General features: G+C 43.5%; 1 protein-coding gene across 1 annotated transcript in view; it reads left to right on the top strand.

Annotated features, from left to right (window-relative positions):
* DNER (delta/notch like EGF repeat containing) overlaps window positions 1–27803 on the top strand; it is a 324742-nt gene that overhangs the window by 109169 nt on the left and 187770 nt on the right. The window contains exons 2-4 of the mRNA XM_029225741.1: window positions 21064–21366; window positions 23551–23645; window positions 26054–26220. Coding sequence (XP_029081574.1) covers window positions 21064–21366; window positions 23551–23645; window positions 26054–26220 — 565 coding nt within the window. The remainder of the gene's footprint in view (window positions 1–21063; window positions 21367–23550; window positions 23646–26053; window positions 26221–27803) is intronic.

The raw sequence follows: 27803 nt of genomic DNA on the forward strand, positions 1-27803 counted from the left end.
GCAAACACATATTCTGGTCAAAATAATTTTGTACGTTGGACTAGGTTCTTGCTTTCTAATACATAGGAACGTAGCTGGTGGTGCTGCCACTTTAAGATTTCACAGTAACTCCCCCAGTTCTCCCTCCGTATGTGAATAGACATGATAATAAAATCAATTCATAGACTTATTCACAGGATCTAGAGGTTAGCACAGAGGACCAAACATAAGTGGTTTGGAACTCGCCGTGCCCTAATGTTGCTCAAAACAGAAGCTGAGCTGAGCGCGTTGATGCTGCACCCCACCCCCATCTTCAGTCCATTCTTGCCAAGTGCAAAGGAGGGTGAGTCTCCAATTGTTCCAGTCAGTGCCGGGCCCACAGCTAGCTAGCTTGCTGGAGCTGGCGCTGTCTCAGCGGACACCCCTCGTGGGCAGCCAGCATATCCTCGGTCCAAAATCTGCTGACACGTTGCACCGAGAACCCTCCTCTCCCTGACCTGAGGCGCCCTTGCTGGCAGTAGCTGGTCCTACCACACAGCTCTTCCTTTACAGTATATCGCTCTCTGGGTCATTAAAAAAATTAATTTGTCTTTTTACTGAGGTATAATTGACATATTAGTTTGAGGTATACGACATAAAGATTTGATATTTGTATACATTGCAAGTGATCACCACAAGGTCTAGTTAACATCCGTCACCATACATAGCTACGAAAATGTTTCTTCTTGTGATGAGAACTTTTAAGATTTACTCTCTTAGCAAGTTTCAGATATGCAGTATAGTACTATGACGTATATTCATCATCCCCAGGACCTATTTATTTTGTAACTGGAAGTTTGTACATTTTGATCCCCTTCACCCATTTTGCCCCTGCCCCCCACCATTGGCAACCACCAGTCTGTTTTGTGTATCTGTGGGCTTTTTTTTTTTCAAAAATATTCTACATATAAGTGAGATCGTATGGTATTTGTCTTTCTCTGTCTTATTTCACTTATCATAACGCTCTCAAGGTCCATCCGTATCGTTGCAAAAGGCAAGATTTCATCCTTTTTTAAAGCTGCAGTTAGGGACCCTGTGAACTCATGTGACCTCACAGGACCTTGTATTTTTTCTCGCTGAAGTGAAGATGAAACCTTTTTGCCTGCCTGCCTGCCTCTCGAGGTGGCTATGGGATCTCTCAGAGCAGCGTCAATCGCATGCATTGTCAACCCGTTGATTTCAATCATTGAGCAGTAAACTTGTTCTCTCTGTGCTCTGTATACTGTTCTCTTGAAATGTCAGCTATTTGGCTTTCTTAGGAGATGAAGACTAGTAGACAGCTGAGCATCCAGATTGTTGCACTTTCTACAATTTTAAGTGGCAGAACTTAGGGAATTCACTTTTTATGGAAGTCATTTATAGAGTGATGTGTGTGATGCAGAACTTGTATGTATTACCTCACAACAAACTCTCTGATATAATAAGCCAGAGGGTCCCAAACTTTCTTGGTTTATGGTAGTCTTAGCATCACAGTAAACTTTTTACAGAACCTTAGGTCAAAAGAAATAGATAATGCTCCATTTACAAAATAATGTTAAAGAAAAATCAGAGCTGGAAGTAGGTAAAGTGACAAAAACAGATATTATTCAGGACAATTGCGATAGAGGAAAAGGAACCTCAGCATAGAACTGGGCTCAGTTGTGAATACAGCCTGCGCAAGTGGGAATTTATAGCAGAGAGCAGGTAGGGGTCAGTGGATGGAAGATTACTAAGAGGAAAGATCAAGGGCAAGGAGAGATTCTGGCTAAACTGACCTAACAGGATTCTTGCTAAAATTGTGCAATGTAGAAACAAACACAGAAGTTCAAAAGTCAAAACCTAGTTGAAAAATTCAAGGGAGCTTAAGGAGAGTTTGGTCAAGGAGAGGATCTTTGTCAGTAGAATTAGGTCTTAGCAACTCTGCCCCTAACAACGTTGTTACTGAAAAAATAATGCACCTACACTGAAAGAAGAAAATCACAACTTTTATCTCGTTCTTAAATAACCACGGTTATATACTAATGGGGGACGTGTGCCTGCTGGGTACTCACAGCTCCTCAACTCGACCACCGCCATCCTCATTTCCTGTTCATGTTGACTTTCATGGGGTGTTTGCTTTCTTATCACAGCAATTGCTGCAAACCCAGCTTTGGCAAGATCTGATGTCATCAAAAGAAATGTAGTGGGGTCTCCAGCCCTGGGCATATATCTGGATAAAACTATAACTCAAAAAGATAGGTGCACCCCTATGTTCATAGCAGCACTGTTTGCAATAGGCAAGACGTGGAAACAACCTAAACGTCCATCAACAGATGAATGGATAAAGAAGTTGTGGTACATATATACAGTGGAATATTACTCAGCCATAAAAAATGAAATAATGCCATTTGCAGCAACATGGATAGACCTAGAGATTACCATACTAAGTGAAGTACGTCAGAAAGAGAAAGAGAAATATCATATGATATCACTTATACATGGAATCTAAAATATGACACAAATGAACTTATCTACTAAACAGAAACAGACTCACAGACATAGAGAACAGACTAGTGGTTGCCAAGTGGGAGGGGGTGTGGGGGAGGAATGAATTGGGAGTTTGGGATTAGAAGGTGCAAACTATTATACATAGAATAGATAAACAACAAGGTCCTACTGTATAGCACAGGGAACTATATTCAATATCCTGTGATAAACTATCATGCAAAAGAATATGAAAAAGAATGTATATATATATATATGTATAACTGAATCACTTTGCTATACAGCAGAAATTAACACAACACTGTAAATCAACTATACTTCAATAAAATAAATTTTAAAAAATGTGGTGGGATGTAATGTTGGAACCATGTACTACCTCTATCTGGGTGTTCCCGACATCTGGCAGGTGTTGTGTATCCTGTGTTCCCTTTGAAAATTAGAAGAAAATCTACATAATCCTGGGTGTTGCTGTGCCTTCATTGCAGTGGCCCACAATGCTTTGTCACCCATTTTGGGAACTGTGGATGTACGCAGCGTATGCATTGCTATTGCCATTAGACAGGTGTGGAAATGGCTTGGAGTTGCCCAGGGTGCACGAGTCTCATGAAAGGACCCCAGTCTGGAACCCGGTCCTTCTGAATGGTCTTCCAGTATGTTATGGGTGGTCAAGGAAATGATGCCCTCTGTGCATGGCCAGACGGAGCAGTGGAAATCCATGGATGGTGATCTCTGGGACCCTGGGCCATCCTCAGGAGCAGCAGCTGCATATGCCCCTCTGGATGGAACTGTCCTTCTGAACGTGGATCTCAGCCATGAAGGGAGAACAGGTGTCTTTCTGAATAATATTCTTCTAAGTGAACTGAATGCTCTTCAGGAAACCACTCTCTTCTTCAGGGTTCACTGACTTTGAAGCTATTTTGAGTGTTTGTTATCAAATTCTGCAGCATGACACAGTGGACCATAAACACCGCCTTTTCTGTACCATTCACACTCTTCATTGATAAAGGGCACACATCCTTCATGTTTGTTTCCGGACCTGTGCTTAGGTTTATTGGGTGTGGCTCATTCCAAAGTCTGAGAACTTTTCATCATCAAAGCAAATGGCGCCAGGTCATTTTTACTATTTTAACTCTGAACAGAACTGGAAACACAAAAACATTAAAAGAATCATCTCTACAACTACACAGTTACTTTAATTCCTATTGTAGTTTTTGCAAGGTGGATTGCTTTCTCTCAGGAGATTTCGGATGTGATAAAGTTTCGTGTTCTGAATATTTCTAGCTGATGGGTTGAACCAGTAATATAATTCTTGGGAAGGAGATAGTAAAAATATTTCCAGGCATTACTTCTGTCTCATTGGGGGAGCCCTATAATCATTTAGCTTTTTTTTTTAAATTAAAGCTATAAAAAGTGGATTGTATAATCCATGTAAGAAAATTGTCTTTGTCTTTTCCTGCATTAGGTGATACATATGAGCAGCGATGTGTGACAGTGTTGATTTGTCTACAGTGTTTACCATCTGTGTCCCTCTGCCAGCACCATGGGAGCAGAGGCTCTGGCTGTTCCCAGGGTCTAGTGCAGGGATCAGCAAACTTTTTCTGCAAAGGGCTGGGTAGTGGATATTTTTGGCTTTGTCAGTCACATGGTGTCTGTGGCAGCTACGCAACTCTGCTGATGTAGGGTATAAGCAGCCAATAATAAGTTTTGTGTTCCAGTAAAACTTTATTGATGGACGCTGAATTTTGAATCTCATATGATTTTCCACATGATGTGAAATAGTCACTTTCTTTGGATTTTTTCCAACCTTTTAAAAATGTAAAAATCATTCTTACTTTACAGGCTGGATAGATATAGATGGTGGGCTGGATTTGGCCTGTGGGCCAAAGTGTTCTGAGCTCTGGCCTAGAGCAATGCCTGGCACACAGAAGGTGCTCAGTAAGTATTTGTTAATGATGAAGATCACAGATTAAACTGAATCTTTATTATGAAATATTTCAAACACACAGAAAAGCACAGAGAATAATATAATTAGCATCTACTACTGAGATTCAGCAGACATCATTCTGTCATATTTGCTTCAGATTTTTAATTTTTTTATAAAATAGCCAGATATAAAGCCCACCACCCCGAGCCCCAGTCTGCTTGCAGATGACATGATACTATACATAGAGAATCCTAAAAGTGCTACGAGAAAACTAACAGAGCTCATCAATGAATTCAGTAAAGTTTGGATATGATTGATTACTATAACTTTGTAGTACAGTCTGAAGTCAGGGAGCCTGATTCCTCCAGCTCCATTTTTATTTCTCAAGATTGCTTTGGCAGACTTCCCTGGCGGTCCAGTGGTTAAGACTCTGCGCTTCCACTGCAGAGGGCACGGGTTCAATCCCTGGTTGGAGAACTAAGTTCTCACATGCCTCACGGTGCGGCCAAAAAAAAAAAAAAGAAAGAAAGAAAAAAAACTGATTGCTTTGGCTATTCGGGGCCTTTTGTGTTTCCATAGAAATTAAAATTTTTTTGGTTCTGCTTCTATGAAAAATGCCATTGGTAATTTGACAGGGATTGCACTGAATCTGTGGATTGCCTTGGGTAGTATAGTCATTTTGATAATATTGATTCTTCCAATCCAAGAACATGGTATGTCTTTCCATCTGTTTGTATCATCTTTGATTTCTTTCATCAATGTCTTATAGTTTTCGGAGTACAGGTATTTTGTCTCCTTAGGTAGGTTTATTCCTAGGTATTTTATTCTTTTTGATTCGAAGGTGAATGGAATTGTTTCCTTAATTTCTCTTTCTGATCTTTTGTTGTTAGTGTATAGAAATGCACCAGATTTCTGTGTATTCATTTTGTATCCTGCAAACTCCCTGACCCCATTTCCCCTCCTCTTTATCCAGAAACTACTGTTATTCTGAGTTGATATATAAGCTTTCTGTCTGTGTTTTTATATTTTTACAACATAGATATAAAATGTCTATAGGAGAGTCATACTGCACCTATCCTTCTGCAACTTGATTTTTTTTTTTTTTCACTCATTACTGTGTTTTTTCTCTGGCTGTCAGATGTAACTCTAGTTCATTCATTTAAATTTTCATGCAGTTCAATATATTCATCTTTTATAAGTCTTACTCAAGAGATTCTTTCCAGCTTTGATATCATAAAGATAGTCTCCTATATTTTCATCTAGAGCAGGAATCAGCAAACTTTTTCTTCAGAGAGTCAGCAAGTAAATATTTTAGGCTTTGCTGGCCAATTTTCTCTTTTGCGACTACTCAACTCTGTGAAAGCAGCCACAGGCAATACATAAACTAATGGGTGTGACTGTGTCCCAGTAAAACTTTATTTACAAAATCAGGTGATAGGCCAGATTTGGTCTGTGAACTGTAGTTTACTGACCCCTGATATAAAAGTTTTGAGGTTTTATATATATATATATATATATATATATATGTATAATTTTTTTTTTTTTTTTTTTTGGCGGTACGCGGGCCTCTCACTGTTGTGGCCTCTCCCGTCGTGGAGCACAGGCTCCGGACGCGCAGGCTCAGCGGCCATGGCTCATGGGCCCAGCCGCTCCGCGGCATGTGGGATCTTCCCGGACCAGGGCACGAACCCGTGTCCCCTGCATCGGCAGGTGGACTCTCAACCACTGCGCCACCAGGGAAGCCCTGGAATTCATTTTTTGTGTGTGTTTGGGTGTATATGGCATGGATTACATACTTACTTTAGCTACAGGGATCAGCAATTATTCAAATACCACTTACTAAATAGTTTATCCTTTTGCATTAATTTTTAATGCTTTCCCTGTTATATAACAAGTTCCTTTCTATGCTAAATCTCTGTGCTCTTTTCTGACACATTGTTTAATTTGTCTATACCTGTACCAATACTATATACTGTTACAATGATTATAGACTTCTAGTAAATTTTTATATCTGGTCAGGAAAATATATCTTTATTTTTCTTCAAATTATCTTGGAAATACTTGCCCCTTTCATCTCCTGTTTAAGTTTTTGGATCAATTTGACAAATTAGGAGAAAAAAGAACATGGGGTTTTGGTTGGAATTGTATCTTTCTGTCTGGATTAGTATTCTTTTTTTGTTTTTGTTTTTGTCCGCGCCATGGGACTTGCAGGGTCTTAGTTCCCCAGGGATTGAACCTGGGGCCCACGGCAGTGAAAGCGCGGAGTCCTAACCACAGCACCACCAGGAAATTCCCTGGATTAGTATTCTTATTACATGCTAGCTAATGACCATGGATGGGTACTCTAATTCTCTGAGCCTTATATACTCTCTGTATATATTTACATACAGATAATTCTACTTAACTGGGTAGGGTTATAGTGAAAATGAAATGAGTTAAAACATGGAAAGTGCTGGGAACTGTGCGATGCATAGTGTAAGCCCTCAGAAATCTGAGCTATGTAAACTATTAGTATTCTTTGGTAGAAACTGTCTTATCAAAAGTATCAGGACAATTAATCAGGCCAATTAAAATAAGCAAGGAAATTAAGTGGGGAATCCTAAAAATGTTTCAGATATACCGTAAGCATCTTATTTTATCTTAAGATGTAGTAGGGGAAAGGGTTCTGTTGAGTCTTTACCTGCAGTTCTACATGCTGATGGTGGTGTGTTTCCTTGTGCAGTTTGTAATTTTTTATTGTGAGCTCATTATAGTGTTTATGTGTGCACTTGTGTGTGTGAATCTCACGTGCTCTGTGTTGTGAAAGTGTCACTCCATCACTCTGCTGATTCTGGTCAAGTTTTTATGTGCATTTCTTGGTTTAGGATTTCCACATCAAGGGGATGTTGTTAATTTCATGGGCTATTTATATGGAAGGTTTTGACTACTCCCGGGGCAACTCTTTTTTTTCATCCAAAGACCCTGGAGCTATGCCAGTTTTTCAGAGGTTTCTCCAGGCCTGCAGGTAGATATATCTCCAGACCACTTGCCTTTTTATAAACAGACAGGGTGGCTCTAAGAGGCTTTATGTATGGACTCAGGTATAGCTCTCCTACTTGTCTTGGGCTCAAGGCCACATTTCCCATCCCTGTGTGATTTATAGAATTCAGCCCCCGCCCAGTCCTTAGGTATTATTCCAGATCCATAATCCCTGTGGTTAATGAAGAGCTAATGGCTCTGATTTCGAGTCCTCTTCTCTTTTCATTTCAGAAACTTGAGGATTTCTCTTCTCCCCTACCCTCTTTTAAAGCTCACCCTTGAATTAAAGCATTTTCTATGTTAACTAAAATTGTTAAATGGTTTTAGCTGGAGAAGGATCTGCCCATCAGTTCAATCTGTTATAATAAAAGTCCTGAATAATGAAATTTCCCATCAATTAAGCTTTTATTTTCTGTGTGCCTGTAGTATTTACATATGCAAGAAAAGTGGCAGTGTCTATAATCTTTATGAGTAACTTAATTCACATGGTCCAAGTTGGCAAGCGTTATTACATGTGATGGGTTTCATCAGCATACTAAAACAATTCAGAGGATGCTCTGTGCTCGAAAATTAGTTTGCTGAAAAACCCTTAATTCTACATGGTTATGTCTTACTGACTGTTTTTCCAGTGTGGTTTTCTACTCTTCTAATTTCATGCCTAAATTGGAAACGCTAAATATTTGTGTATTTAAAGAGATCATTTGTATTATCAGTATTGAGTGCCTTCAGGGCCACAGTGCCTCTGCTGTACCACTGTAGACATAACTATACAGACGCCAGCTCTCTGCTGGTTTAAGGTTTAGCTCGTCATGGTCGAGGAAACCGCTCTGTGTCTTAAAGACAATGCATTGAAGGCACTTTGAATGTTCTCTCTTCTGCTTCCCGGTAAAGCATTCCCCCGTCCGTAGGGCTGCACAGTTAAGGAGGTGGTGGTTTTCTATCCTTGTGCCTCCCCTCCCTGCCCTAACTCCCAGGCTGCAGACACTCCAGTCTCTGTGACCTTCCTCTTTTCTGTGCTTCACAACCCATGGCTGTTTCTAGTTGGCAGGGCTTTCATGGATGACCTCTTCCACTCTCAGCCCTGTTCTATTCCTTTATTAGTTTTTCTTTAGCTTCTTTTGTCTTTCATAACGTTAAAGGTCCTCTCAGCTTCCTCTTGGAAAAACACTTGGCCTTTTAGTAGATGTTAGCCAATCAGAGAGCTTCTTTGCAACTGTGCCCCGAGATGACTAATATGAGTGTGCATGCTCTTTGGGGGTCTTTGGCTTTTGTGGATTTAAAAACAATTGCTAATGGGTATCCAGGCCCTGCTCTTTTGATGGTTTGAATTTCATTTTTTTCTTTTCTTTCTAGCTTTTCTTCTTAGTGAAGATCCCTACATGAAGCTTGCTGGTTCTAGAAGGCTTACCTCCAGGCACATGAAGTTGGACAAGAGGAAGACTTGAGATTTATCCGCAGGGCCACTGATTCTTGTCCCCATCTCCAGAGCAGATGGCTATTAAAATTAGAGCAGCTGTTTCCGCTTAAGTTTAGGAAAGCTGAAAAGAGGGCAAAGAGAATTTTTGTGCCTGCAGAGAGAAAAGCACACATCAAAGTGGTCAAGAGGCCAGGCAGGTACACAAGCATACAGAACACTTGACAGCTTAGAGCAAAAGCCTTTCCCAAATAACGTTTTTTTTTTTTTTTTTGCGGTACGCGGGCCTCTCACTGTTGTGGCCTCTCCCATTGCAGAGCACAGGCTCCGGACGCGCAGGCTCAGCGGCCATGGCTCACGGGCCCAGCCGCTCCACGGCATGTGGGATCCTTCCGGACCGGGGCACGAACCCGTGTCCCCTGCATCGGCAGGCGGACTCTCAACCACTGCGCCACCAGGGAAGCCCACCAAATAAGGTTTTGTGCCCTGGTTTCACAGTATCCTAGAATTCTCCCCCAACTTTTCTTAAGGATCCGGGCTATCAAGCCTAGCAGGTATGGGCTCCGAGTGAAGAATGGTCTAAAAGAAAGCAATACCCTCTCTGTTTCAGACAATAAATAGTTATTGAGTGCCTACTGCGTTCCTGGTTTTGCAGCTCCCTGCTACCCTACAGAAGTAGGGTAGCATTTGTCATTTGTCATTTACAACTATTTTAAGTAATGAAGAAATCAACACATTTTAATATTTGGAGACTACCTTTGGGGCCCCTAAGAAGCGTAAAAGGTTCTTTTGAAAGTGGGAGACTGACTCCAGTCCCCACGCTGGTATGATGTATTTCACTGGCTTCCCAAAGCTTCCAGGATGGCAACCAAACCCATTAGAATAACACAGAGGCTACTGTATTTGGGCCTCTTCCCTGGCTCCTGTGGCCTCGTGTGGCTTCTGTTGCTGGAGGGTCTCCGTGGAATCCTCGTGCTGCTCCACCATCTGGGAGAAACGTCAGGAAGGAACCTTGAGGTTACTTTTGGGCAAAGGCAAGCTGGCGTCATCATCTTTGCCAGAAGCTTCAGGATATTTCAGGAACGGGAACTCTGGGTGCAGGAAACTCTCAAGATAGGGATGCAGTTCCTGAAACTCATATAATGTTGTAAATCAACTCACTTCAATAAAAAAGATGGAAAAGGCAAAAAATTAGGGATACAGTTGACACTGCTCTTGATGGTGTGATCTTTACCAGGGCCTCCTGCCGAGGGCAGCTACCTGTCCATCTCAGGTGACACTGAGGATGTGTGTCTCAGGTTGTGACACAGGTTACAGAGTTGGCAGATGACAAAGACATTTCCTAGGGAAAAAAAAAGACGTAAACAAAATACGCTTCTTTCGTTTGGTGGGAAACGTCACCCAGAAAGGTGTAATCCCACACATGTGTGGACGATTCCACCCCAGACTTTAGTGAACTAGCTCTTCTCAGGACAGAAGCCACCTCCCCCTATGTCTTCTCTCACGGCCGGTGTGGCTTGTCTGGGTCGAATCCCTGAGACCCCTCACCTTGGCTCTCATTGCTGTGGGCGTGTTACACGCTGTACTCTCTCTGACTTGATCTGGGTAGAGCAGCCCCATTTGTCTGTATTCTTGGGGCTCAGACTTTGCTCTTCTGCACATCCCTGAAACTTGGTCAGCTGTTCATCCAGCAGACACTTGCGCCTACAAGTTTTCCTGGGGCTGTTTGAATGAGTGCAGAAGAAACTCTGACCTTTCCCAGCTCTTCACCCTGCCCAGACCCCCTCTAGGGCGGCGTATTTGTACAGGCTCCATGCTCCTGGGCATGCCTTCAGGCATCTCGCATTCTGTGTATGCAGAATTGGATCGTTGAACAGAACCATGAACCAGGGCCTCTGGGCGGGCGTCTTCTCTCTCTCTGAGCTGAGGGCACTCACTTCATATTCTTTCAAAGGTCTGATAAGCTGAGTTTGGGGTCTGTTTAGCCTGAAGCCCTTCACAGCTGACTGGAGCCAGGGTCCCCTCTATTCCTCTGTGTCCTGTGTGTCCTGCCCTCCTCTTCCTGACCCACTGGAAGGTGGCCTCTGACCCCTCTGGCTACCCAAACTGCCCTTGTCAGTGCCAAACCCAGGGTCCCCTTTCCAGTAATCGAGTTATCTTCCTCTAGTGGCCTCTGGCTGTTAGCCACCCTCTCCTTCGCAAACCCACTCCTTGACTTAACGAGGTAAAATAAGACACTTTGGAATATGGGAAGAGGTTACAATTTGGAATCACTCAGTCTTCGGTTCACCTCTCAGCTCTGAGACCTACTGTGTGTGACTTTGGACCAGCTGCTTAACTTTTCTGAGCCTTAGCTCCCAGGATAAAGTGAGGATGATATCTATTTCATTGGATTGTTAAGAGCAAATGAGTTGAGACATATAAGGGACCTGGTCCTGTGGGCCCTCAACACATTTTAACTCTTGCCTGTAACTCCTTTTTCTCCTCTGTGAGAATGGTTTCCTGCCTCTTCCAGCCCACCCTTCCCAGCCTCTGTGAGGCCTCACCCTCAGTGATTTTGTGTGTATGCAGTGCCACCCCTCTCCCACCTGCAACATGCTGGTAACTGGCTCATTCCTTCCCCCCCCCCGCACCAGATCTGTACTGACAGTCTCTTAAGGGCATCCCCTGCTCAGTGTCCCTTAGGCACCCAAATACCTTCCTTCCCCAAACCAAAACCATGACTTCCTGCTCCTTTCAAAACTTCTCTTCTTTCTGAATCCCACGTTTCAGTGAGTGACCTTACCCTTCACCTGCTTGTTCAGGCCAGAATCCCAGGAGTTCCCACGCACAGTCCCTTTCCTGTCTTACCCTCATACCTAATCAGTTAGTCTCCAGCCCTACCGACTCTCCAGCCCACCTTCACGTTTCCGTCTATGCTGACCCAGCCCTACGCGTGGCCTGCAGCCCTCCTCACCCCGCTGATGGCACTGGCTTCTTCCCACACTCCTGTGTCTCCAGATTGACCCCCTCAAATGCATCATCCCATTCTTGCTAGAGGGAGTTTTCTAAAGTGCTTCATCTGTCACAGCTCTCCTTAAAATTCATTATGGATTTGCCTTCAGAGCCAAAGTCCAGTATACTACCCACTGGTCTTCATTGTTTTCAGCAGCCCTCCTTTTAAAACTCGCTGGCAGACACTTCGCATGTTCTCCAGTTAAATACAACTATTTGTAGTTCTCCTCTTATACCACCCATTTTATGTCTCAGGGCCTTTGCAGTTGTTCTTCCTGGCAGGAGCCCCCTTTCCTGCTCTTCTTTCCTTGGGTAGCTCATCTTTAAGCCTTGACACTTAACTTCACACAGAAAGACCTCCTGGAGTCCTTTAGTGAGTTCACTGCCCCACTCTTTGTTTTTCATAGCACCCTGTAGGCTTTCATTCTTAGACCTACAATCCACTTGCCATCTATCTATCTATCTATTCCATTGTATGCATTTATTTATTTAGAAATATTTTAGAAACTTATTTTTAAATTAAAAAAATAATATTGAAGTATAATTGATTTATATTAGTTTCAACTGCAATTTGCAATTTGATCTTTGTGTCTGGTGTGTGTGGGGGGAGTCAAGCTTAATTTTTTTCCCCATATGGTTATCGATTTATTGAAAAGACTATATTTATCACACTACTCTATTCCAGAAATGAATTGTCCATATATGGTTATTCTGTTTCTTGACATTTTATTCCATTGTCCTAATTACTGCAGCTTTAAAGTTCCTTATTTTTTATAGAGCAAGCCTTCCCACATTGTTCGTCTTATTTAGGAGTGTCTGGGCTACTTGGGGACATTTCACACAAGAACAAAAAACACTGTTGTGATTTTCGTTGTGGTTGCATTGAATCTGTAGGTCACTGGGGAAAATTTGAATCTTCTTCGTAAAAAATAAGTGTTCTAATCTCTAACTAGACTCGCCTTCCATTTGTGTATGTCTTCTTTAATTTCTTTCAATACTCTTTTGTTGCTCTTTGTTGAGGCCATGCACTTCTTTAGTTTGATCTATTCCGAGGGATTTTTAAAATATTGTAAACAACACCTTTCAAAAGATTTTAGTTTTTGTTTCTGCTACATGGAGATGCAATTGTTCTTTTTCTTTTTTAAGAAACCTTTGGACCTTGCATCTAGCAAACCTGCTGAAGTCCCGTATTCTAACTTATCTGCATACGTCATCACATAGTCTGTGAATCACGACAGTTTTGTTCCTATTCAATCCCTGTAACTTCTTTTTACTCTTGCCTCCTTGCACTGGCTAGGACCTTTAGTGCAGTGTTTAGTGGAAGTGGTGATAGCAAAATCCTTCCTTTGTTCTCAATTTCAGAGAGAACTTTTTCAACATTTCACCGATAAGTATTACATTCTGAAGGTTTTCCTGTAGATACTCTTTGTCAGAATAAAGAAGTTCTCTTCTCTTCCTAGTTTTCTAAACAACTTCATTTAAAATGGATGTTGAATTTAATAAAATGCTTTTCTTGCATCAGTTGAGATGATCATATGATCTTCATAGGAAGTTTCATTCCCATTTTGCTGCAGGCTTCTTTTCGTGAATAGGCAGGGAGGTAAAAGTTGACATATTCCCTGTATTCATGACATCGTTGTTTTGTAAAAAAAGTTTGCTGGGATGTATGAGTGTCTGTGATGAGAGATGGGACAAGAATATATGCACTGGAATTTTTCTGTACGTTTCTGATTCAAGGAACTGGTTTTTGAACGATTAAAAGAAAAAAGAAAAAACAAAAGCATTTCATTGAGGCTGGTGTGCCCATGCCAGTAAATGCAGTTGAATGTTATCTCTTAGAATTTAGTTGAATATGGAGAGCGAGCGACAAAGGGTTTGCCAAGTTTCTGAAGAACAGTTATTTAATTTTGATATATCTGCAACGAGCAGGGATTAAAGACTCATCAGTATGAGTATTGACTGTGTGTGTTAGCTGGACTACAGCAAAGGGAGTGCAATTTCAAGATAATTTCTAAAAGTATCAGGGTTTTTTTTTTTGCGGTACGCGGGCCTCTCACTGTTGTGGCCTCTCCCGTTGCAGAGCACAGGCTCCGGACGTGCAGGCTCAGCAGCCATGGCTCACGGGCCCAGCCGCTCCGCGGCATGTGGGATCCTCCCGGACCGGGGCACGAACCCGTGTCCCCTGCATCGGCAGGCGGACTCTCAACCACTGGGCCACCAGGGAAGCCCTAAAAGTATCAGGTTTTAAAGAGATACCATGGAAAAGTTGGAAAATAACTGGACAAGCAGTGGTTTATTTTTAATGGATTCATTTCATGTCAAAAGTTTGAATTCTGCTTGTAATTTCCTTTTAGCCTACTTTCAGATGTGACTCAACCCACATGCAAAAACCAGGACAGGCTGATTTCAAGAAAGTGACTCAGAATTGAAGGGAAAAGTGGACTGCCCAGATTAGTCCTGGAATAATTTTTCAAGTAATTTAGAGTCCCTAATACAGAAGTAAAGAAATACCAAAACACGTGGGAATTAAGCTTATTTAGTGTATTTCACTAAGATACATAGTTCTTGTTTCAGTAAAGTGAATGAGCACTTTTATTATTTGGGTTTGGGAAAAAAAAAATTCATGGGATGCATTTCTTGGCCAAGACTACTACTGGCATAAGCACCGTAGTGATTTTTTTTTTTTTCGCACATTTTTACTCCTAGTGGGTAAGCAGTTGGTGTTGCAATATAGTTGAGATCTTTATTGAAGAAAGTGGGAAAAATTCCTTTTTCAGACAAAAATACTGTGACAGTTGGACCCCAACAGTGTGCATTTGTCTTTAAGCATGAAGATGACATTTCTAACCAGTGCAGTTCCTGTTTTGGACAAGAAACATGATAGGAAGAACTGAAAGGACATTAGGGTTCTCTGGTCCCATCCCTTCCTTTAACAACTGAGGAGCTTGAGCCCCAGGAACCTTCCTTGCCTGGTCCAAGATCACCCTCAAATGGGAGTAGAAGCCCAGGCTTTCTCTGCTGTATCCCAGTACTTCATGAGCAATTGATTATTATCATTTTTCCAGAAACCCCAAACTCCAAGTTCTGGGGGCTTCTTTGTCCTGGTCCCTCTCCCCCAGCTGGGAGATGCAGACACTCTCCTGCTATCTCAAGGCCCCTGGAGTGGGTGGTTCCTCCCCACCCCCCCTCCTCCAGGGTTCCACCTGTTCTCTGTTTAGCCTCTGCAGTGGGCTGTCCATCATTCACCTCCATATAGTTCAGTTGGGTGGGAGGGGAGGGGGAGAATTTCCACATTTCTTCCAGTGTAGGGGAGGTGGAGTATGACCCTTTATTGTGGTCTTTCTTCATCGTGGATTATCCAGATAAGTTATTCCTTTGATAGTGCCACACCCTCAGAGTTTTTGATTAGCAGCTTGGGGCTGGGGAATCTGTTTTTTTTTTTTTTTTTTGTGGTACGCGGGCCTCTCACTGTTGTGGCCTTTCCCGTTGCGGAGCACAGGCTCCGGACGTGCAGGCTCAGCGGCCATGGCTCATGGGCCCAGCCGCTCCGCGGCATGTGGGATCTTCTCGGACCGGGGCACGAACCCGTATCCCCTGCATCGGCAGGCGGACTCTCAACCACTGCGCCACGAGGGAAGCCCGGGAATCTGTATTTTAAAATGTTCCTTAAAGGATTCTGCTGCTCAGACAAATTTCTAAAATGATGGTCCATTCTACTTTAAAAAATTTGTATTTGTACTTATACACGTACAAGTGAATATGTAACATTGTGTTTAAAAGTAGTATAAAAATGGCATGATTCTGTACAAATCATTCTGCATATTGCCAGTTTCTTTGTCCTTTTTACTGAGGTGTTTCTCTTTTATTGTTATCTAGGAATCTATATTGTAAAGGACTTAGTCTTTTGTAATAGGTGGTACATATTTTCCTCCACCATATTGTTGCCTTTTGACTTTATTTATGGAGTCTTATGGATTTTCAAAACCTTTTGATGGAATAAAATGCTTCAGTCTGTTCCTTTGAGACAGTGGTTCTCAGCTGGGGGTGGCTTTTCCCCAGGGGAGACTGGCAATGTCTGGAGACATTTTTGGTTGTCACAGCTGCCATCACTGGTGGGAGGTTTCTCTTGGCATCCAGTAAGTGGAGATGAGGGATGCTGTTCAACATCCTACAATGTACAGGGCAACCCCTACACCAAAGAATACCCAGCCCAAAGAGTCAGTAGTGTACAAGTTGAAAAATCCTGCTTCCAGGCTTTTGTTTTTGTTCCTTACTTAATAAGTCACCTCTTCTTCCTATAATACTAATATCTGTATCAAAATCTGTATTAAAAGTTCCTTAAGGCTTCCCTGGTGGCGCAGTGGTTGAGAGTCTGCCTGCCGTTGCAGGGCACACGGGTTCGTGCCCCGGTCCGGGAAGATCCCACATGCCGCGGAGCGGCTGGGCCCGTGAGCCATGGCCGCTGAGCCTGCGCGTCCGGAGCCTGTGCTCCGCAACGGGAGAGGGCCATGACAGTGAGAAGCCCGCATACCGCAAAAAAAAAAAAAAAAAAAGTTCCTTAATTGATTCTGCTGCTCAGACAGTTTACTAAAACTCCGGCCCATTCTACTTATTTCTTAGCCACACACAAACTCCCCCTCGGTTATTTCCCTTCTGTGTCTACACTCCTCTCTCAGTGCCCCGAGGCCACCGTGTCCCTCCCTCCCCGCAGGTGACCTGCGTGGCCTGGGCCAAGTGGCGTGTTCCATCAGCGTTTGTAGGCTCTCATCCTGGGCTTCTTTGCGTCTGTTTCCTCAGACACTCTTCCCATTGCTTGGATGACTCTGCCCACTGAACGTGGGTATAAATGAGGGAGGGAGGTGACCCCAGGTTTGCTCTGTGCTCCCCTGGACCCTCTGAAAACAGTCATGTCAATAGGAACCTAAACGCAGAGCTGGAGCAGAACTTGACATGTTCCACCCCAGCCCCTGGATGTGCGAGGAATGTGTATCCAGTGCAGGCAAGTAACTCGCCCAAGCAGCTCAGCCACCTGCACACCAGGGCCGTCACCAGGATGCTGGCTTCTCACCTGCCTCCATTTTTGCCTAGAAAATTCTTTGCTGCTGCTTCTTTTGTGAGAGCTGCCACTGCCACCTAAGAGATGGTTTCTGAGACCTGCTCGTAAGCTGCTCATTTCATAGCTGCAATCATCAAGCCCATTCTCTTTTTCGGTGTTAAGAACTTTAACTCAATCAAACACACGATTGTAATGGTTGACACGCATACATGCAGGGTATTAGTTGACAGTTAGATGGCTCGGCACGTCCAAGTTCATGTGTCTTACCCTTTTGTTGGACTGAGAGTTCTCTGAGGGCTGGGACTGGGCTTTCTTTATCCTCCTGACCCCTCTTCTAGGCATCCTACCTGGCACATCATATGTGCCGGATAAATGGCACTTGAATTACTGATCAGCCATGTTGAGTTTTCTGTAAAAGTACAGGAGAAGTTGGAACAAAGTCCACCAAGTGTCTAAACTAGCATGGAGGGATCACCAGGAGGTGGTTATGTTTCTCCCAGGCCTCACCATCACCAGGTAAGGCAGACGAAGGTGTTCACGTGCGGCACTTTGCAGCGACCCTGGTAGCTTTGACGTATTGTATCTTAACGACCCTGTAAGTGGGCCTCTTTTATACCTGTTTTAAGTTTGACCTTTTCATCCTTCTGTTTGTATACTGCAGAGGGGACTGGAATTGCCAAAAACATGGGCAGCACTCAGTTTAGGGAAGGAAAACAGGTCACGGCTAAAGTGTCACTTGAGACTGCCTTCAAATCATGAGTCCCGGGGCTGGCAGGCACCTTCGCTCTGACCTCACCCTCTATGCACCCCCATAAGCGCTCTTGATTGTAGTATAAATTATTTGACATAGGTGAAAAGTTGAAAATAAAATGTGAAAAGAATAGTTTTAGCTTAGCTCTATGATGTGAAAAAATTTGGTTTAAATAGATGAATTAATCTGATGCAATGAACATACAGCATTTAATAAGTGAGCTTGTTGGTTACTGTAAGCAGAAAGCCATTAGCACATAGGCTTTCTCTTTGCTCTTTCTGCTGATATTACAAAGTCTTCATCCCTTCCCCCCCCATCATTAGAAGCTAGAAATTATAGCCAAGAAGGTATCACCTTGACTTTTGAGCATCCCCAAAGTCAGGTATATTAATTACGATATTTTGCCTCATTATTCATTTTGGCAGTTTGCTTATTTTCTGCTTATAGTTCAAATGTAATGGGATTCAAGGGCAGTAGTGACCTCTGTAACAGGACTTCTTCCCTGTGAGATAAAATACACATACAGACTTAAAAAAACAACTCAATAAGCTGTGTACGGAAAAACAGGACTTACAATAAATATTTATGATGCCAAGATTTTGCTTAAAGATTAGTGATTGCATTTTATCTTGTATTTGCTGTTAGGCAACTGAAAAGATTGTTTTTTTTTTAATGAAACTAGTCTGAAGTGTTAGAGGATAGAAAGGAAGGTAATTGTCATTGTTAGTGAAGCAACTAGGCGAAAACCCAAGGAAGCAGCATGAATATGACATGATTATTTTAAAGAAGAGATCAGTGATCTCGCAGTGCATTTAACGCCCTGCTTTGTATTCAGTGCATGTGTGTGTACATGTGTGTACGTGTGTGCACCATCGCATCATTCCCTGTTTTGAGTCCCTTTAGAAATCTATACAACTGATAGTTTAATTTTTAGCTTCTGTCTTCTTTTCTCTACCCAGAGCGTTTCTCCTGGCCTTTGACGTTAGTCATTCCTTATTGAATCCCATGCTCTTCCTGCTTTCCTCTCATCTGTCAAGCCTAGACAGCAGCACTTAGATGGTATTGTTTATCCTCAGCCTATTTTTCTTTTGGCTGTTTATTCCCTCACTTGGTGGAGCTGACTCCTGGGCCTGGTGAATTGGGCCTTGCCCTGGGGGCCTGCCCTTCCCACCCAGCTGTCTCCACCAGCACCCACCCCGACACTGCTCACGAAGGGACGGACTTCACACAGTGACTCACCTTGATGGTCTCTGAGACTGGCAGTCTCCAGCAGTAGGCTGTGGCGATGGGACAGAAGCCCTGGGGCATCTTTGGCCATCAGATTGGTGGTCTTTGCCTTGTCATTCCCTAAGCTGCACCACGGAGGTCTGCACTTCCAGAATTGATTTTTGTAATGATCTCTCCAGTTTTTAAAAATGATTTAAATGTATTTCTTTGTTTTTAGGCATGTGCTAAAAAGTCTTAATTTGTGACTAGGTCAACCGTCAGATGAGCTGATATCAGAAACCTGGTTTATATGTCTCCTTTATCCTAGCTGATTAAATTCTTCCTCCTTCTTGAGGTGATACCCATTCCACAAAGCCTTCCTAGAAATAAATCCAAAGCATGGGAACAGTATCAGGACTAAAGGAGCAATTCAATCTGTCCCTCATCACACATTGCTTTTCAGATGTTGATTGATCTATCTGTCTTTATTTTTCCAGTGCTTTTTTAAAGAAACTCTACCATGTTTTCTGTGTTCCTCAACATGCTGGGAATAGAGCTGTGAACATGGCAGATAAGTCCATGCACTGACGGGGCTCACGTGTCTTTGGGAAACTAAAAAGGGATTTATTTTAGATTTCACGGTGAGGGAAGGCTTCTCGGAGGAGATGACATTTGAGTAGAGAACTTTGTGAAATGAGGTAGAGAGCCATGCAAAGTCTGAGAGAAAAGCATTCCAGGCAGAGGGCCCAGCAGGTGCAAAGGCCCTGGGGTGGGAATGACCTTGGCATAGTGCAGGGACATAAAGAAGGTGAAGGGGGTTGAATGTAAGGGAAGAGGATAAAGTGTGGGAAGAGAGGACCTCAGGGATAGGAAGGGGCCAGATCAGGGAGGGCTTTGTCTGCCGTGGAAGGAGTTTGGATTTTACTTTGAGTTGATAAAGATTGTAAATATTTTAAATTATTAACGCTTGAAATATTTTCTTCAGATACCAATCCATCTACTCTTATCTGAGATTTTGTGAAGGTTTTGCCAAGTGATAGTATAGAATTAACAATGTGGTATTTTTGGAGCTTCATTTTATTCAATCCCAAATCCCTTAATCTTCCTAAAGGAGTTTGCTGGAAATTGTGTGACAAGGATCATTAGCAGAACGAGTAGCTGTTTTTCCAGGCAGAATGCTATCCATGTGTGTTTAAGTATGAACTCATTTCAACAAGAGAAATTGAAGGTCCCATTTCTCTGTTGTCTATTATTCACTCAATTCTATTACCAGCCCTGAGAAACCAGGGTCTAATTTTCTGTTATCACAGAAGCAAATGATAACTGAATAAGCTCTGTGAACATGCCTGAACCCTTGGGCTGTCTGGAGAGAAGCATTGTTACGCTGCGTCATTTCACATTGTTTTTGTAGCATCTCCAGGTAATAACAAATGGCAAGTCAGAGGTCAGCAAAGGACTCAGCGATAAACACTTTCCTTAGAACATGAGCCCAATTTACAGATACGCAACTGAAATTTTATCTTCCACATCCAGCAGGGTAACATTTCTCTGTAATCACCTTCCAAAATAATTAGGTAGGAACTCTCGTAGAACTCTGCTTAATATATAAGTCACCACCATGCTCCCTTCTAGCATGCAATTGTCACGCAAGCTGATCCTTTTGGAAGCTTTTAATTAAATAACATCACCTTAAAGAGAATTGTTCATCAGGTCGGAAATTGGAAGACGTAGGTAAGTGCATCTGTAGGGGTGGATAAACTAGGCAGTCATTTCTCATGAGGGAACCTTGCAATGAATGGTCCAGGATGTGAAGGAGGAGATTTCAATTTAGATCCCTAGTAATCAGTTGACTGACAGCTAGAAATATCAAAGTTGGTATATTCCTAAGGAGCCTCAGTTTTAACTATTTTTGCCTTAGAAAATTCCTCTAAATAAGTGTTCCTGAAATCAACGTTATTTAGGGCCTTGGGGTGGGGGAGGGCTCTTTCCCACTAACTACATACTTCCTTGTTGGACGCCTGTTATCTATGGAAGGGTTAATGTTGGGATGACCTTGGGAGGCCCCCCTGCCCCAGACAGCACAAGTAGTTAAAAATGCACATTCCACAGGAGCTGCGTTTCTGTTAGAGCAGCAGCTCTGAGCCACGGAGCTCATTTCCCAGAGACGGCGCCACTTTCCTCATGAGGGAATAATTGACCCATTTATGGTCTCGTTTCAGCTTGTTGCGGATCCTTGCGCCAGCAACCCGTGTCACCATGGCAACTGCAGCAGTAGCAACAGCAGCGACGGCTACCTCTGCATTTGCAATGAAGGCTATGAAGGTCCAGTCTGTGAACAGGCACTTGCCAGTGTCCCCGTCTCTGGCTGGACGGAGTCCATGGCACCCAGACAGCTTCAGCCTGTCCCCACCACCCAGGAGCCTGACATAATCCTGCCCCGCTCTCAGGCCACCATCACCCTGCCAACGTGGCAGCCGAAAACTGGGCAGAAAGTTGTAGAAATGAAATGGGATCAAGTGGAGGTGAGAACATTTTAGTGCATGTGCTTTTATGGAAGAAACCAGTACAGTTAAAATAATTCCAGTGTTTCTGATATCAGCAATAAAAATGCAAGACCTTGAAGTTACATATTGAACAAAAGATATGCCTAACTGTTTTTCCTTTCTGCCTTTGTGTGTAGTAAATCTCTCTTGGTTGCGTAAATGGGACGTTTCGGTTATGATTGTTTTGTGAGCCTAAAAAGAGTAAGCAAGAGAAGCAAATGAATGAAATTATTTTCTGGAATGATAACCACATACATTTCTGTGAGATAATCTTAGATTTGGGGACAGGCAGCTCAATGAAGAATATTATAAATGAACATATTACAGACCCTCCATTATTGACCTAATTTTCCTTCATGGAATTTTATGCTCCAGTTTTTGGTTGTCTGTTATTGTTTAGGTTCTATCGGTGGTAAGTTGCAGCACTTCAGTGGGATTTAGAAAAAAAAAATGTCATCACTGATTTTTTAAAATATTTTGGCAGTGCATTCGAGAATGAGATTTCCAAATTTTGTTCATTTTGGCAACAGCAAATTCTGTTCATTGAATCTTGTCCAGTCTGGGTTTGGCTTATTGGATTTTCAAGCTCATCAAAAGTCCCATTCTGAGGATTTTCCAGCAGACCTTTAAAAGATGACATGAAGTATAAGTTTGCTAGCTAGAAGAATAGAAGAACAGATACAAAACCTGAGTTTGTGGTAACATTGATAAAGTGTCATTCCACTCCATATCTTGTCCTTTATATGACTTGCATATAGACCTGTGGTTGTATATTATTACAGGTTTTGTAGCTTAAATGAAAAAAAAAACCTATATAGATCTTTGTGTTGCATTTTTAGAGCCAAAGAATATGTCTAGAAATTTCGATTATTGTTATAAAAGAGGTGAGGCAGCATTTCTTGTTTGATGTTTCTGGGTGATTTTAACCAGTTGACCCACATTTTTTTTTCACTGCCACACAATTTGTGAAGACCCCAGGGCAGTGTTTTTATCCTACCTAAAAAACTGTGAACTTGTTCTGATTTCAGATTTGTAATGGATGTTTTGAAGTTAGGATTTTAATATCTCTTTGCTGGATGACTCACTTCTTGAATGTGAATTAGATTTGGTCCCATGTTTATCAAGGAAGTGTCCTTTAAAGAAAATTTCTCCCCAGCCAACCGTTTCAACCTAGTTATTCAAAGGCATGCTATCCTACAGCTGGTAAATGTAAAAATGAATTGCCTCATATTCGTGTCATGCGGTTATTTCATAGGCTGTTCAAGAAGCAGGTTAAAAGTGCCAGGGGAACACGTGAATATATTTCTGGACAATGCATTCTACATGTTGGGAGTGGGGTGAAAGTGCTGAGAATTTCTGTATTGTTCTCAGTTAATTCGGCGATGGCGAGCACTTTTAATACCCTTTTGTTCTGATTCCTGGGATGAGCACAGTGATCACAGCATGAGGAGTGAATGAATAAACAGGTCGGAGACACCTCACTGGACGCAGCTCAAGTGTTAGCAGTATGCTTCCTGATGAACACAGTTTCCCCCCTTGAGCTCCTTTTTTTGCACACATCAGTATAATACTTTTCTGGAACACGTTACCTAAAAATGAAGGTCTGGTCCACAGGGGAAAAAAAGGGCAGCTCCCCGCTACCTGGCCTTAGCATGTGCTCCTACGTACACCTCTGCACAGAGCACGGTCATTCAGACCAGACGTGTCTATTGCTCTCTGGAAAGCTCATTCTCCTAGTCATTGAGATTTCTGCCCGTGGCATGGAAGCTAGTCCTTTAAGGCCACCTCCTTGTTCTCTAAGCATTTAGTCCCTCATTACCCCCAGACTGAGCAGTGAACAGAGGCCCGTGACTGCTTGCAGGATGAAAGAGAGAGGGGAGCGGATCTTCCGCCCTTCCGCGCAACATCCTATTAGCAGCTGTAGTCATCCCGGGAATGTGTAGATGCCTCTCAGCAAAGCTTTTGCCTTTCAGAAACTCAAATGGCAAAGCTTTCATTTTGGTTAGAGTTTATAATATTTCACTTGGCCTCTCAAGTGGCCGTCCCCAGCATCACCCAAAGGAATGGAGTGGAGGCAGCTCATGGAGTTTTGCTTCCTAATGTTATCTTGCACCACGATTAACCCCCATAACTTGTCTTCTCTGTTGTTCTTTGTTCCTCCAGGTGATTCCAGATATTGCCTGTGGGAATGCCAGTTCTAACAGCTCTGCGGGTGGCCGTCTGGTGTCCTTCGAAGTGCCACAGAACACTTCAGTCAAGTAAGAATAAACTCCCAGTTAAAAATGATTATGTTTGTGACTGTCTGCTGGGTGGTGTCTGTTCACATAACTGGTCCATAACTGGTCAGTCCATTGAGAATCATGAATGGTTCCATGTGTAAATGTGGCCTCTGTCACTCAAAAACTAGAGGGAGCGATTTCAGAGGAGAAGATTCCAGGGAGGCTGGATTGGATGAGTTAGGTGGGAGATAAGAAACCCAGGTGCCTTAGCTAAGATCTAGAGCCAGACCCTTCTCTTCTCAAGTGACTTTTGCTCCCCAAATTCTTTGGCTTCTTCTGATTTTAGTGGACCATTAGTTAAATTCGTATGCATAATTTACCCCAAATTTAAGACCCAAACATTACAATTGTCTCTCTAAAAACAAGAAGGTGAGACGAGTGTTTTGTTGTGTTTTAAATTTAAGCTCCTTCAAATTACACACGGCTGGTTGTCACTGGTGGGGATGGAGAGGAGGCAAAGGGAAGCAGTGATGACAGCCCCCGGCAGGGCGCCAGGTGCTCTGCTTTGCTGGCGAGTCACGCTGCCTGGAGCACTGCCCCCCGCACCTGTCTGACAGCTCCCACCGCCCGTCCTCTCTGTTGGTATTAACTGGCACTGCCCATCCTACCCCTCATGCACTGAAACGGACATTTGCTCTCTAGCCTTCAGGGACTTCAGAAGACAGGGGGACACATGGCCCTCGTCCTGGTTAACCAGTGTGCTGCATCGCTCCATTTTAAGAGGGCAGTGGGCACTGGAGACCCACTCTTCACTTAACACAGGGTCATTTTTGCCCACCTTCCCTTCTAAACAACGGAGTCCCTGAAAATCTTTGTTCCACTGCCTCTGCATTCCCTGTCCCCTGCCTTGAAATCTTCTGGTAGGAAAAGCCAGGATGGGCAGTGAACTCCGGGCACAGGGAAATCCCTGTAGGGAGAAGGGTGTGGCATCTGAGGCAGCTCTGAGTTCTGCCAGTAGGGGGACCCCTGTCCTAAGTGTTCCGTTGCTCGTACCAAAGATGAAACTCCACCGTCCAGAGCCGGTTTCAGGGAAATCAGGATCATTTAGTTGCCTTTATGTTTATGAAACCAGTTCCTTCTTGTCTACGTCATATTGTTTTACTTTCATAAGCCTTCCTGAGTAGTTCCGATCTAACCTTTTAAATGCCTTCTTTCTCCCCCCCCCAAAAAAAAAAAAATCTGAAATTCCCCAAGACTCTCTGAGGCTGCAGATCTGGACAGAAAGAGCAGAGTCTGACCCAGATGGGAGTGCTGAATGATCTCTGGGTGCTGAATTCACGTGGGAGGCTTACTAGCTTCTTACACTTTCATTTATTCATGAATTTGATCATTTATCAACCTTTTATTGGGCCCCCTGCTGCAAGCCAGGAGCTCTGCCCTGGGGGGAGCAGCTCTGTGCACCGCGACCCTGCTTCCCGGGCAGCACAGAGGAAGGACAGGCAGCTGCTGGTTGCCGGGAAGATGGGTGCAGAAGGTCTCAGAGGGGGGGTGCTAGTGGGCTAAGCCTCGAAGAATGACACAGCTCCCAGGTGGAGGAGGCAAAGGCTGGGACCCGGGACAGCACCTGCCCGGGGAAGAGACAGTAGCTCCTTGTGGCCATTGCACCAGGTGGCAAGGATGGAACTGCAGGATCAGAGGCTGAGAGGGAACTGAGGCCGGGGTGGGTTGGTCGTCTAGGACATCTCATTCTTTGGATTTTATCCTGAAAGCAAGAAGAAACCAGGGGAGGCCAGAAGCATGGGAGGTGACACACTTTCACTTATTTATTTTTTATTTTTTATTTTATTGTGGTACGCGGGCCTCCCACTGTTGTGGCCTCTTCCGTTGCGGAGCACAGGCTCCGGACGCGCAGGCCCAGTGGCCATGGCTCACGGGCCCAGCTGCTCCACGGCATGTGGGATCTTCCTGGACTGGGGCACGAACCCATGTCCCCTGCATCGGCAGGCGGACTCTCAACCACTGCGCCACCAGGGAAGCCCCACTTTCACTTATTTTAGCAGCACTACTCAGGTGGTTTGGGGTTGTATTACACATTTATAATAAATTTTAGCGGGACTCTTTATATTGTGTGTTTATGGAAGGAGTTGTCTCTAAACTCAATATACCCTTTTATTATTGATGAAAATTGTTACCCAAAGGTGAGTTATCTATTAGCGATTTTTTGGTATATTTTTGATCAAGCGGGAGAGAGACGTTTCTAACAGTGTGGGAAATGACGGCCGTGAGTCCGCATGAAGTGCGCGCCTGTTTAGAAGATCATTTCCTCCATTTCCCAATACTTTTATGGATGTATGTGCTGTCTTTATTTTTACTTTGAATTTGATGTCCTGATTCTAAGATGAATTTTTCTGCAAGGGACTTTCCATTGACATCGTTCTCATTTTCAGAATTCGTCAAGATGCCACTGCCTCACTGATTTTGCTGTGGAAGGTCACGGCCACGGGATTTCAACAGTGCTCCCTCATAGATGGTCGGAGCGTGACCCTCCTCCAGACTCCCGGGGGCCTCGTCCTCTTGGAGGAGATGCTTGCCTTGGGGCACAATCACTTCATCGGTGAGTTATGGAAATCTTGTATCCAAAACCGCATCTGGTTCAACCCAACCTCGGTTTGGTGTTTAGAGATAGTATATAGGGAATTTTGCCCAGATAATCTGAATTCTAGCCATCAGCATAATTTCCTCCATTTTAGGTGAGGTTTTTCTTATAATCAAAATTGGCTTCTAAGATAATATTTCCAGTGTGGCTCAAGATTGAAAAACTGTAGGCTTTGAAATCCAGAGACTGTATCCCACTTCTGGCCAAAGAGTCCTAGATGTGTGGTCTTTGGCATTTAATGCTGTGAATCTCGGCTTCATTTTTTTTTTTAAATTAATTTATTTTTGTTGTGTTGGGTCTTTGTTGCTGCACGCGGGCTTTCTCTAGTTGCAGTGAGCGAGGGCTACTCTTCATTGCGGTGCGCAAGTTTCTCATTGTGGTGGCTTCTCTTGTTGCGGAGCATGGGCTCTAGGCACACGGGCTTCAGTAGTTGCGGCACGTGGGCTCAGTAGTTGTGGCTCGCGGGCTCTAGAGCGCAGGCTCAGTAGTTGTGGCACACAGGCTTAGTTGCTCTGTGGCATGTGGGATCTTCCCAGAACAGGGCTCGAACCCGTGTCCCCTGCATTGGCAAGCGGATTCTTAACCACTGCGCCACCAGGGAAGTCCTCGGCTTCATTTTTGACTCTTTAATCTTCTTTCTCCCAGAACTGTGGGCAACTTGAGGCATTGAATGTTGGTGTCTCAGAAGCAGCTTGGTTTCCACTTGATGTTGGCCTGACCCAGGGCCCTGGGCTCGGCACCTGAGCAAACGATTTATCACTTCTGAACCTCTGACTCAGAATAACTTGGGGGGGGGGTCACAACTCTCTTTGGGGTCCCTCTTGCCCACACCACCTTCCCCCATGGGTCACTTCTGAGTTTTCACATTTTCTCTAACATGGTTAAATCTGTCATTTACCTCTCTCTAAACTATCACATGTCCAATTAGCTGTTTTTAGTTTCCTCTGCCCTGGAGGAAGATGACCTTCAGAAAGTATGATTCCTCCTGACCCTTCCCCTCACCCCCCCACCCCCTCCTCCGGCTCCCCTCAAGGGCTAAGCTTGGGCAGTTTCCAGAGTACTTTCCCCTGGTTTAGCATTCTGATTGTATTCTGCCAGTTTTCTTCATTCCGGGGTTGGGACTTGTAACTCTAGCCGCTTACCATGCTGATAACTTCCTGACTTTATTCAGACTTGTTCCGTCCTGCAGCCTCAACTCAAAGATACAAGCTCAAGTTCAGACTCTACTCATTCCAGTCCAGTACACCCAAGTGGCCCTCTGCATCCTGCTGTTAATACCTTGTCCTGTTCAATCATATATTCTAACAGTCCTCACCTGGAGGATGAGGGAACTAGCGGGTAGAGGCAGCACCTGTCTCTCAGGGGTGTTGAAAGGGTTTAATGAAAATGGATGTGAAAATATAAATCACAAATGTTAGGGATGCTTTTGGTTGTTTTCACAATTTTTTTTCTGAGGTACACTAAATATTTTGCTAAATTAAATGGAAGCATTAAGGTGTATTCTCCAAGATATGTGTTTGATGCAAATATAATGATGACAA

Source organism: Monodon monoceros, unplaced genomic scaffold (assembly GCF_005190385.1).
Source record: "Monodon monoceros isolate NGI ecotype Baffin Bay Population unplaced genomic scaffold, NGI_Narwhal_1 Super_Scaffold_16, whole genome shotgun sequence".
NCBI lineage: Eukaryota > Metazoa > Chordata > Mammalia > Artiodactyla > Monodontidae > Monodon > Monodon monoceros.